Below are 13351 nucleotides of genomic sequence, written 5' to 3'. Positions count from 1 at the left end.
AATACCTCGTTGTTTCTACATTTTCTTCTTCCTATTTTCTTGTTACATTATTATCGAAGAATATTGTTTGGAAAGTTTACGAGCATGAAAGATTTTGATCGAATTTCTTGAAATTAACATTTCTCAATATTGTAAAATATTAAATGCCGAGGGGGAGAAAAAAGTGGAGAAAACTTGGGGAGAGAAAAAGAAGAAAAAAAAAGATCAAACATTTTACAGTAGAATAGCTATCCTTAATCGAAAAGGATTTAACGAGATTACGTCTCGAGTAAAATCGAGTTTGTTCCTCGACATCGAGATTACAGCTTTCTTCTTCTTCTTCTTCTTCTTCTTCTTCTTCTTCTTCTTCTTCTTCTTCTTCTTCTCCTTCCTCTTCTTCTTCTTTTAGCATCACCATCTTGGTCTTCTTATTCTTATCTTCTTCCTCGAACGAGCATGAGTCACGTTTACTCGAACGGAGTCCCCTGAACTTCTCTACCGCCTCGTCATCCTCCTCAGGATTAACGACCCTGACCATTCGTTTTTCTCCATCGCAAACCGGAAAGCGATCCTTTAAGAAATCTCTTCTCACTCTATACTACGAGAAAGAGAAAATAGAAAGAGAAAGAGAGAAGGAATATACTCTTCTGTCAGGTACCCATTGCGAACTCGTAAAACTTTTCTTCTCCCACGAATAATATAACCCCGGAAGGAGGAACCCTTCCACAAAATTACTTTCTCAACAAAGAATTGAATTTTGAAAAAAAAAAAAAGAAAAAAGATCGACAAGAGTTTCTTCTCTTTTCTTCTCTTCTTTTATCTAAAACAATTCGATCACGAGATTTTCAACAATTCTGAATGTCAATACAAATATTTATATTTAACTCGAATGAGAAAATCTTGCAATATGATTATTCCCACGTGAAAGAAGAATATAAGTGAAAAGAAAAGACACTCACTTGGACACTTTAACCAGTTAAATGCGTTTGACGTGTATATTCGTCGTTTTTTTACGAGGTTTAGGGGAGTACCATAAAAGGTCCTATTAAAGGGACACCCATTTTTGCGAATTAAAGAACTACACTTTTGTCACAGTCTTGTAAAAGCGTATCGGAATTTGATATATTTCATATTTTTCAATGGGACAAAGAAGATAGGGGAAAGATGAACAGTCAAAGTTAATTTGTCACTTTAGAAGAATATTAGCCTTGTCGATAGATCGAACAAGAATGAGTCATTCACGGGACTTGTCTACTTTCGCAAATAACGGAAGAAGAGACATCCGGCCCTTTCACCGTTAACTCTTTCCATTATTATTACTATTATTATTATTATTATTATTACAACTGTTTACTTTCCCAGCATTTGTTTTTTTGATAAATAATTAAATTGCGCGTGTGCATGCAGCACTTTTCTTTCGAGTATAAATATTTTATTGTAACACATATGAAAAAGGTTTCTTAATAGAAGCAATTCCATGAGTTATACACACACACACATGCATGCACGCACGCACGCACGCACGCACGCACAATACAGTTTTGAAATAGTTAGAAAGAAAAAAAAAATGATTCAGTTAACATATTCTAGTCTCTCAAAGAAGTAGCATTCATTCTTCAGAGGACAAAAAGGTTATCCATGCTAGAATAAGATTTAATCGTCCTGCCTATTCTCAATTTTGTCACAATACAAGTACAAAAGCTGCAGGAAATGACATCAGCAAAGAGAGAGAAAGAAAGAGAGAGAGAGAGACATGGAACGTGTCACAGTTTTGCTCTTGCAATGAGCTCCTCGTATGTACTTAACGTTTAGAAAAGTACGTCGAATAATTCGTATGTGGGTGATTCGTATGCGTGTGTATGTGCGCATCGTGTGTCGGTCGTTCGCAAAAGTCATTAGTTAACGGTAGGCCGCGCAAATGTATCCTCGAGGACACGATCAATTGAAAGAGAAAAAAAAACGAGAGAGAGAGAAGGAGGGAGAAGGAGGGAGGGAGGGAGGAATTATACGAGGGTTGCATAGATGGCAATTTGTAACGAGGCTAGAGAAGTTTCAATTGCAAAACTGCGAGAGTGAGAGAGTGAGAGAGAGAGAGAGAGAGAGAGATTTCCATATTCACCAACCGGAGGAGGAGAATCTCGATTATCAGCATGATCATCTTTAACGAGGAAAAACTCGGTCTCATTGCCAACCAGAATTCATCTGTAAAAGTTCTCCCTAGATCATTTCAATATTCTATGAATACATGACCCAATAATTCTCTATTATTTCACCGATTATATTGAAAGAAAAAAAAATTATACAAAATGTAACTAAATATCTAGTATAAGATGGTATTATTGCAATGTTGTTATCCTTGCTAATTCTTATCACTCTGATAGAGATACTGCTGACACACATTTTTTTTGATTCGCTTCTCTACAGGATGAAACAAAAGTTACTCGACAAATTTTGAATATCATTCGAAAACTTTGGACACTGACCCATTTATGAAGATTTGAATACGCAGTTGTCAGTGATAAAAAGTTACATTGATAAATAATTATTTGTCGTCGTTTATGTAATATTAAATTTTTTGTTTGTTTCGTTAGCATGAAAATTGTATTCGCAAAGAGAATGAAAGGGAGAAGAGGGTGATGTTGTCGGAGGAGATACGTAGTTTAAACGATAATCATTTGTACGGATGATTATTATTACGTCACGTCCGTTCGATCCGCGTTGAACTTGATAAAGACTTGGAACAGCTGTTAGCGAAGAGAATATATAAGCCGCAAAGTGGATCACCCATGCTCATCGTTCGCAAAAATGTGTCGCGATAGATAATCGTCCCACGTACTCTCACGACCCACTCTCTCTCTCTCTTTCTCTCCTCTCCCAGTCGTCTCGCGATGCAAAACTTGCTCTTGCGTAAATCCTATACGTATGCACGTCTATATGTTTCTCGGTTCGATGACCTTGCTCCTCTGCATCGTAATATAAACAATCGCCCTCGCATAAATTCTACCACGTTTGAGAAAATACACGCGTGTTTAAAGTTATTGCATTAGACGACGACAACAACACAACGACGACGACGACGACAACCAAATATGACGTATCAATTGTTCATACGTGAAGATTTATGTATCTTAAATCATAAATAATTGCAAATTTATGGAACAGTAATGCGAGTATTTTTTTCTCTTCTAGATTTGAATAACTCCTCGCTTACGTGTGTCAGGGTTTTTTTTTATAATACGAAACGATTTGTAAAGGTGCCAGGATATTTCTCTCTGATTTTCCTTTTTTTTATTTTTTTTTTTTTTACTTTGCACAAAAATGAGAAGAAAAATTAGAGCACGAAATCAGCCAGGCAGGCAGGCAGGCATCCCTTCGCTCTTGGCCAACGTTACCTGCGGCCTAACGGTAATGAAGCTGCAATCTGCGGTGTCATCGCAATCTCTGCGACTTTTTTTTCATACTGCGGCTTACTGAACGTGTGTTCGAGAGAGAGAGAGAGAAAGAGAGAAAGAATAAAAGGGTGGGTAAACGTGTCCGTAGTGGAATGAGTTCTCGTTACTCTTGAAAAAAAAAAAAATAAAAAAATAAAAAGAGTAAAAAGGGATATTTCGGAGCTTGGAGCAATGTAAAAAAAAAAGAAAAAAAAAATACGAAAAGAAGGATAATACGAGTACCGAGGATACATTATATTTTTCCTTTATTTATTTATTTATTTATTTATTTATTATTCCATGCAACATACCGACGCATTGATGTCTCGAGGGGGTGTGGTAGGGACGGTGGTAAGAGACCGCAAGCTTGGCTATCGTTTTTCTTGCGGTTTTAATAAAGTTCCAAAGGGGGGAATATTTTTCTCGTGTCTGTCGCGTAAGAATATATCTTCGTGTAACTTTTGTAGAAAACTCGTAAGGGGTTAAGAATTTCATCGAGAATTACAAGAACGAAGGAGAAAATCATTTTTACTAATATCTTTTTTTGTTGTTGTTGCGTAGACATATGAAAGAAAAGGAAAATGATCGAAGAAGACAGTCGAGTTTAAGTTTACGGGGTGTGCTTCATACGGCAAGCAAGCCCTTAAGAAAGTTCGTCTCGGTCCTTCGGGCCATAATGCAGACTCTATAATTTCGCACTTTGTAATTACGATTATATTCCCTGGTGCTTCGTAAAAGTCGGATGAGAGAAAAGTCTCGTCCAATAGCTTCGGGCAATTCAACTCGATTCTAGGCAGAGAAATGAACCATCGAATCCATCTGCTTTTCCAACGATCCGTCTATCATCCAAAGACAACAATCTCCGACTGGGACAGCACAAACGAGAAAATAATAATGACGTCTGGTTATCGTTCCTTCCTATCTACTCCTTTTAAATCACCAACAACTTATTTCTAATTTTAAAAATGTATCCTCCTCCTTCCATTTGCATAGTAAATATTTCGAATAGAAATTCGATGGCGTAAGATGATATCGGATTTTAAGTTAAAAGCAATTAGAAAGGAAGAAAAAGAAAAGACGTGTTACCAGAATGCATTCCCCCATCGATGTCCGGTGCATCTTCGAAGAGGGAGGACTCGATGCAGACCGAGTTGTCCGCAGAAGGATCGGCCGTGACCTCGCGGTCACGATCCTTAGCTCTCTCGGTACCGACGACCGAAGAAGAAGAAGAAGAAGAAGAAGAAGCAGCAGCAGCAGCAGCAGCAGCCACTGCGACGATCGAAGATGTACTACTATCGACGGAAGCATGTCTGTTACCAGAACGAACCAAACAACTACCAGTTCGTGCTAATTTCGTACTGTGAGTCCTTCTTATCAAGAGATTCGTCAAAGTCGTATTACCGCTAGATTGTTTCTTTTCCTCCCCCCTTTCCGCTGTTACCAACACTAGCACCAGCACCTGCACTAGCAGCATCACTACCACCACCAGCACCACCACCATTGGAAGAACATTTGACGTTGACCACGTTATTGTTGTTGACCACGTTACTGCTGATCCTGTTATTATCATCAATCGTAGTACTCTCGTTCTCATCGTTTTTGCTCTTCTTCTTCCGTTTATTATTATCCTCTTCCTCAAGTTCAAAACAAGCAATCGTATTGTTCAAACGATTCTCTTTCTTTGCCGAATCCTTTCGACCGGTAAATCGATTCTGAAACCTCTCGATCGTTTTAAAGGACCTAGTCCTTTCTACCTTTTTTCTTTCTTCGTTCCCTGCGCTGCTTGATCGATCGTTAGATCCTTTGGCGCTTTCAAATATCCTTGTCAAAGACTGGACTTTGCCTCTGTAAGGTTCAGGTAAACCGTCGTCCGGTTTTCTACAGCTTGGTATGGACTCGTTGTTGCTCAGAGTTCTTGTAAGAATTACTTTTGGCACGGCAGAACTGACAATGTTAGACGTTGTCTTCGAATTACCAATTGGAAAAGTATTACATACGAACGACGACGATTTATTGTTCGTATTTTCTTGTTGTTTTCCATCTTGAGATTTGATTAAATTGTTCCCAGTTTTAGGAATTTTTGCTGCCGGTTGTCGAGATTCTCCCCCATCCAAAGAAACGTAAAAGGTCGATCGCCTTTTTGGCGATTCGCTTGAATTATCCATGTTCAACATGGCTATCACATCATCTCCTTCATTTTGGAACAATCAATTCGAATGAAAAACGACACATAATTCATATGTTTAAACAAAAATTAAAACCCTAAACGACTAGAGTTGTATCTGTGATTTATTCTTAAACACGTTCGGCCAACTTCGTGAGATCTTTCGGGCTTCGTAGTCATATAAGAGGCATGTCTTCCACGAGGACATTACGATTTAGAAAGTGAAAGATAGAGAGGTAGAGAATAAAAAGGCACCCATCGATGGAAGCAGCATCTTCTTCTTCTTCTTCTTCTTCTTCTTCTTTCTCTATCTTCTTGCCTTATTCAAGTCACGACTCGTTTAAAGAAAAATTCCGATAGAGTGAAATTCACACGTAATAATATTTTTCTAACCAAAATTCCAATATGAATCATCGACTTTTATCTTTTTTACCTATGACACGATTATGATCAAGCTTTGACTCATACACACGTAAATATATTGATATATAGTGTTGTAAATAACTTTATCATTGAATAAACAACAATTGTTGATATTTCGAGAAAATAAAAATGTACGTTAAACCGAGTTATTCGGAGAGAAAATAAATTGCACACACGCGTATCACTTTTTGCACTATTGGAATACACACTGGAATAAAACTTGACTACTAACACGTTTGAAAGATACGAGAAGAAAATATATCTCAATGAGATAATGATCCTCACAGTCGAAGCGCTCGCGACTGTCTGCTCAAAGCGTTGCGTTTTAATCGGACAAAAACTGGCAGCGCCCCGCTCGGCCCTTCTTCGAAGCTTCGGAATTGTAGGGTCACGTGATCGTGCATGCGCCACTAACGCGGCATATACTACGCTTTGCTCAAGTTCCATATTTTGATGGACCAATCAAAACGTTACATTTTTGAACAATTATCAGCGGGATATTTAACATCAATTTTAATCAAAACTTTTCTTTCATGTTTTATATTTGATAATTAATAATAAGAAAGAATGAAATATTAAATATTATTAATACCAAACGTTAAACCTATTCCCTCGGATTTTCTAATTCTTTGTCAAAATTGTACTCTTATATTTTTCTAAAAGATCTATTCTAAATTTAGTAAGAGAAATAAAGTAAAAGAAAAATCATATCCTTTTCGTTGGCGCCAGTCTCACATTCGTCGCAAATGCGTAAGACGAAGCTGTTTTTCTTTTATGTTACGCTAGGGACGCACGAATGAATCGTGCGTGGAACGAGAAGTGCCTGTCGTCTAACGGAAGAAAAAAAAAGAAAAAAAAAAGAAATAAAAAACAAAAGTAAAAAGGAAAGAAACAAAAAGAGTTAAAAAGAAAAACGTGACGAATATAAAAGATGAGGAGGAGTCTACTATCATTACAGCACGTTTTGACCATAACATTTAGGTACTTTAAAAGTTCCTAAAATTCCAACCCATTTGTAATTTATTCAAACATTTGTATAATTCGACAAGAATCCAAGAACCTAATGCAATTCTGATGAAACAACAGATATCTTACGTCACATTGTTTTCATTTCCAATGACTTATTAGGAAAGAATCAGCAACACCTTCTCGGTAAGACCACCTTCGAGAGAATCGATTCGATATTTCACCCTTCTGACTTATCCATCCTCTTGGTAACGCATCCTCACACACTTTGGCGATAAGACCGAACGAGTTTTTTATTTCGTTTTCCCTCTTCTTTTTTTTTTTAATGCCTCTCTCTTTCTCATCGAGCGTCTCAAGAGCAGACTCAAAAAAAAAGGAGAGAGAGGGAAGATGCAACGTCTCTCGCCCACACGAAAGAGACTACAGCCTCCAAGCTTTTCTTCCCACGCGTCATTCCCTTAATGCTCATCCCTTTCTCCGTCTCTCTCTCTCTCTCTCTCTCTCTCTCTCTAGCTCTTTTTCTTTTTCTTTTTCATTCTCTTTCCTCTTCTTTTCCCCTACGTTAATATCACTTCATCTCCGTGTTCCTTAATCTCGTCTCGTAAATCCGACACTCGTTTTCTGCAGACGCTGCGGGATGGCTCTAAATAAAGATGACCTAAACGTTAATTACTTAGTTTAATGATATTTCTCGAAAATGGCGTCGCAGGGGACTAATAAGAGAGAGAGAGAGAGAGAGAGACTTACTTAATACAACCCATACATACATATGTATGAAAGTAGGTGTGAATCTATGTCAAGTAGAAGCAACGATTCATGGATAATCTTCTTTTATGGATAATCGTTGTTGGTGAATATTCAGTGTTCAATAATTAGTATACTTCATCCATGTTATTACCATGTAATACTTAATTACGTTGACTTTGAATTTATGCTGAATAAAATGTGAATGAATTTTTTGTGTTTGTTTAAATTATGAATAAACTTTTGGTCCACCCTGTAGATACGAATATACGTGTATATAAATGTCGTCCATTCGAGAAGAATCGATAAGATCATCGACAGCTACGTTCAACGAACTCCGAACGTGCGTCGTCGTCGTCGTCGTCGTCGTCAATCGACTTATTTCTCTAAATTCCTGTCCGTGTTATGATTCATTCAACTGATTGAAAAAGAATTTCGTGATACATATATATATCTGTTTCCCTTTCAAATTCCATTCCCTTTCAAAATCGTTTTAACCTTGGCGATTTGATTTTTATGCAAATTCGACGATTACGAAATCGATTTGACTGTAACGATGATTTCCGAGAATGTTCAACAGGATGAACCGATGACTACCGATGCTTTGTAAGTAATTTAAAAAAAACCTCTTTTTACGTAATAAAAATGAAAATGAATAAAAAAAAAAGAAATATCATTGATAAGAGAATAAACCATGATGAAAAAAAAAAAATCATGCACCGAGAGGCAGGCAGGCAGGATGAGAAACAGCTGTCGAGAAAGTTACATCAAAAGAAACGATAAAAGGGTTGTACTTGAAGGGAAGTGAATTAATTTACATACTCTAACAGGACATTGGTCAGCATGCTTATTTCGTATTTGAATCGATGACCACCGGACGAACGTGTGCCACCAGCTTACCGAGCAATGCAAAATTCGTGACCTCGAACAATACCAATACCATTTAGAGTTACACTTTCCAAAGGAGTCACAGAAAAGATTATTGTAATCGTTTGCACTTACTTCCCTCCCTCTCTCTCTCTCTCTCTCTCTCTCTCTCTCTCTCTCTCTCTCTAATTCTATTATCAAATGTTCTCTTTGTGCAATTTGATTTTTTTCTCATATTGTCATCATCATTCGACGACTTGTTCTTTCAATCGTTAAATTCACTATTATAATCAAATTTGCGATACAATAAAACAGGGCGGAGTAAAAGTTTGTAAAAAGTATAATTTAAAATTATTATTTTTTTTTTAATAATAAAAAAAAAGAGATGTTATATTTCAAAGAAATAATAGAGTATAATATATGTAAAATAATTTGATGATTATTTGAAATACTATGGTAAGAGTAATAAAGGGAAAACTCTATTGTACGATTTCAGAAAGGATACGAGAATCGATAAAATACCAGCAGTAATTTGCGTTCAAATCGATGAGAACAATAAGAAGCGTTCGAGTAATCCAGTAAGATAATTTCATATTCTTTCCTCGTACTTTACGAGTCTTTCTCGTGGATAATGGAAAAAAAAAAAAAAAAGTATAATATTAAAAAGTTGGACGGAAATTGTTGGCAAAGAAGAAAAATTCAACTATTAACCGTAGAAGAGCGAGATGAGAGAAAGATGAAAGAAACGCGGCTACTATAAACGAGTCAACAGCCTCTTCTTCTTCGTTCATTGTATTTGACTTCTTCTTTTTTCTCTTCAACTAATCGTTCTACGTCCTCGCAATTTCTACTCGACCCCACCATCTTTCTTTCTTGTTTTTTTTTTTTTCCATGCAGCTGTTGACTCTTTTTATTATTACTTTCTGTCACATCCTTTCTCGTTCTTAACTCGTAAAAAAAAAAAAAAAAAGAAAGAAAAAATTCAGAAATAAAAATGGTCCGACAAAATTGAATTAACGAGTCTCCGATTCGTCGTAGAATAAAAAACAAAATAAAATAAAATTAATTAAAGTCATTAAAAGTTTCGTACGAACTGTGAATGAAAATGTCAAACGTTAACGAGGCAAAAACAAAAAGCAGAAAGGAAGAGACAACTGGAGATGCATGTGTAATTTGATTTCGACAGGCCAATGGCCAGGATGCTTGTAAAGTTTTACCCTCGTCTACGTTGGCCACTTGTCGTCAAGACTATCCCTCAGGATGTACGATCTTAGAATGTCGTTTGGATGCCTTTAATAGACCCGTGGCTCAGATTCTTCAAGTGCCACCTTTAAATTCGGATGCAAACAGTCAGAAGATGGGTCTATACGTTGAAGCTAAACATACACCAACTGGACCATATTCTAGGTAATTTTAAAAGCTCAAATATCCATGGATGACATCGTCAATAATTTTGTCTACGTTTAGGGTAACATCGTGTCCAGTCGAAGACACTTGCGAACAATCCAAAGACAACGTTCGCTTGCTACGAACCTACGCTTTGGAATCGGGACAAATTTCCAACGATGACAAATGTCCTGTTTCGAAAATTCTTTTCGGACCAATGCGGGAAAATGTTCAAGTTTCTAACCATCGAGAAAGGTCTCCCGAATCATCTGAAATTCAAGTCGAATGTGTGCCAACGAAAAAAGAGGTAGAAGAATACGATCATCCAAATGTAACCCAAAGTCAAACAGAAATTCTAGAAAGTACGGCAAATCCAGAAGAATATATTTATCGATCTCCGCCAAACTGTGTGGCCACTTGTGCCGGTGCTGCTGACAAATTTCAACCACAATTTTGTGAACGTAGAAACGGTCTGGACCCAATCGCTTTGCAATCAAAGCTTCGTCCAACTTTTGTTGATCGATCAATAAAGAAACCAAATCGTATTTGTCCAGCAAGATGTTGCAAACCTTTAAAGAAATCATTGATAGAAGGAGAATGTAGAAAAGATAGCAGAATTATTCCAACAACTGTAGAATCCTCAGAATGTTCTACCATTCTAAGAAAATGTTCTAAAGACGCGTTTTCCTTATCCGCTTCGCAAGATTCTCTAGAACGTTATAAGGATTACATTTCAAAGAGCCAATTAGATAAATATCGAGCATGTCGATCAAAAAGGAATGGACTTCAGGACGAGTGCTTCCTTCCTATACCTCGAGCCCTTTTAGAACGTGACAAACAAGAACAGTGTCACAGTAAATTGGAGAGAAACGAAGACCAAATGATTCCAATGAAACGAGAAACTACTCGAACGTGTCAATTAGATCACACCATTTGTACTTAGACTCTGTGTATGTGTGTGTGTGTGTGTGTGTAATTAATTTGTACAAGAGTGTCTATTTATTATATTAAATAAAATATTATTAACTTGAATTGAATCGGTAATATTGTTCCATTTAAATATTAAAACATTAAGGATATTAATTTTCCATTATCCACCGTGCATGTGTTAAAAATGGAAATTTCATACTACAACGAGAGTTATACCAATTCCAATTTCACAGAATAGAATTGTAGAAAAAGTTTCACCATCGGAAAAGAAATCCCTGAGGTCAGAGGCATCCGGGGATAAGAGTTCGCAAAAGAGTTGTTCGACTAAGAGAAGAAAACGTCGTTTGAAGCGAGTGAAATCAAGAGAACTCTATGCGGGTCAAGTGTTCATCGACTGCGATTGTTATCATCGAAACGGTCTTCAACACGATTGTCCTCGTACTCTTTGCGGAGGTACACAAAATTTCATGAAAAATAAAAAACGTAGATTTATTATTATAAATACTAAATGAAACTTCAACAGGTGAACCTTGTGAAAAGTTGCCCTTACCAAAATGCGATCTAGGAAATTATTTCCTTGATAAGTGGAACTGTTACTACGACAAGTTGGACCGGTTAATGCCAACGGCGTTTTGTGGTTCTCAGCAACAATGGTTGGAGGAAATGCTCAAACGGGAAACTACGAATTCTACGAAAAATCATTAGTTCGTTCTAAACATTAAAATCACATTGAACGTTTCAAACTTGATAATGTAATAATATACAAATTTAATAAGCAAGCAAACGACGTTGAACGAGTTTGATGGAATAAAATATCAAAGATAATTAAGTTCTCTCTTTTACTTGATTTTATTTGACAAAAAATAAAGGTAAATGTGAAACTTGTGATGCAATAACAACGCCACTATAGTGAACGCATTAGAAGGAGACTCGTGCCGAGACAGGAAATAACGGAACGTGAACACGCGTGCCAGTCAACACGAGCAAAGAACTTCCGATATCCTTTAAAAGTAGCATTTACATTTATGATCTTTCATTCGGGGAATAAATATGCTGCTTCAATGAAAAAAGAAAAGATTGTCAGTCGCGTGTGTGCTTTGGGTATTTTAAACCTAAACGATTAGGATGACACGAATCGGAGCTATAAATTCTAAGAAAATATTTTTCAAATTTGTAATTATTTAAATTTAGGATCTTACGCATCCCTGATGCGAAAGTAAATGAACATTGAATGAAAGAGAGAATGGAGACGACGCTCGACTCAAGAAGAGTTCCAATGTGCAGCTAGATGCAAGTGAAACCATACGCCGAGCCACGCCCCTTTTCTTCAGAATAACAAGAAGAAAAGGAAATCTAAAGATAGAAGGAAAAGCTAAAGGAACTAGTCATGCGTCACTCGATGAAACACCTATCCCTTTCCCCCCTCTCCCCCCCCATTATGACAAATATCCCAAAGCTATTGAAACTTTTCCCATAAGCATAAAATTACATTAACTTCGTAAAATACACTTAAGAAACACAAGTATAAGAGGATATAAGTCGTTACACGATATTACTATTATTTCCTAACTAAAAAGCAAAGGTAACATTTGTTATTAATAACACATATGATTTGTAATATATTAAAATGACCCAACTAATTTTACGGAAAAAGAAAAAAGAAATATTTTCAGTATATTAATGGAATTTGTTTGGAAGTAATTTCTATGAGTCACGCGATCATAGTAAAAGCGTTAGAAACATTAGAATGGATAGAAGGAGAAAGAAAGAAAGAAAGAAAGAAAGAAAGAAAGAAGTAATAGGTTATAGAGTGGATTTGAAGTAGCAATTGATTTGCTTGCGTAAGAAGGAAAGAAAGACGAATAATAACAAGAGACGAAGAATACGGTATCAACTTGCACGGTCAACGATCGACACAACTTGGAAAGCCTTATACGAACGACCGTGATCTTCTCTACCACCTTGTAGGGGGTGGTGTACTGCCATTAATGGCGGATCGTACGAGTACACGCACGTATACATATACACAAAGAAAGATCGGATCGCAACGTTTTCTACCTGAGTCGAATGTATTATCGTATCGTTTCGAACGCACGACTGACGACGACGACGACGACGAAGACGACGAAGACAAAGACGACGATTTTTATCGTTTTTAGAAGAAACCTATAAGCTCTTTAAAAAAACATATTTTTATATATATATATTTTTTTATTTTCTTTACAACATGCTAAATCTTCATAGTAGGATGTACACGTGTACATGATTTATACAGTCCTTTCGTCGACTTGAAAAGAATACAAAAGAAAGCCGTCTGTTTGATGCTTTTTCAAGAAAAGGATATTGTGGAACCCATCGTGTTTAGAAGAACGTTTCGATTGTTAGGATATAATGGGATGAATTAGCTCCTGCTGAGCTTTTCATTGATAAGTATAATAGTTTTTTGATTAACAAACACCTG

The 13351-nt window shown here is 36.6% G+C and overlaps 2 protein-coding genes across 2 annotated transcripts in view; one reads left to right on the top strand and one right to left on the bottom strand.

Annotated features, from left to right (window-relative positions):
* Positions 1 to 6210, bottom strand: part of LOC107071182 (uncharacterized) — a 33595-nt gene extending 27385 nt beyond the window's left edge. The window contains 2 exon segments of the mRNA XM_015329948.2: positions 4497 to 4837; positions 4839 to 6210. Of these exon segments, the coding sequence (XP_015185434.2) occupies positions 4497 to 4837; positions 4839 to 5584 (1087 nt within the window). The 5' untranslated portion in view covers positions 5585 to 6210.
* Positions 6211 to 6437: 227 nt separating this feature from the next.
* LOC107071167 (uncharacterized) lies at positions 6438 to 11089 on the top strand. Its single transcript, XM_089172278.1, has 5 exons — positions 6438 to 7813; positions 7967 to 8313; positions 9071 to 9152; positions 9761 to 9981; positions 10042 to 11089. Exons 2-5 carry the CDS (start codon positions 8264 to 8266, stop codon positions 10901 to 10903), a joined length of 1215 nt encoding a protein of 404 aa, XP_089028404.1. The 5' UTR covers positions 6438 to 7813; positions 7967 to 8263; the 3' UTR covers positions 10904 to 11089.
* Positions 11090 to 13351: the final 2262 nt, after the last annotated feature.

The sequence above is a fragment of the Polistes dominula genome, unplaced genomic scaffold, assembly GCF_049000335.1.
Source record: "Polistes dominula isolate Pdom_NZ unplaced genomic scaffold, Pdom_raw_medaka contig_73, whole genome shotgun sequence".
In the NCBI taxonomy this organism is placed as follows: Eukaryota; Metazoa; Arthropoda; class Insecta; order Hymenoptera; family Vespidae; genus Polistes; species Polistes dominula.
This window is presented reverse-complemented; position numbering and strand designations above follow the sequence as displayed.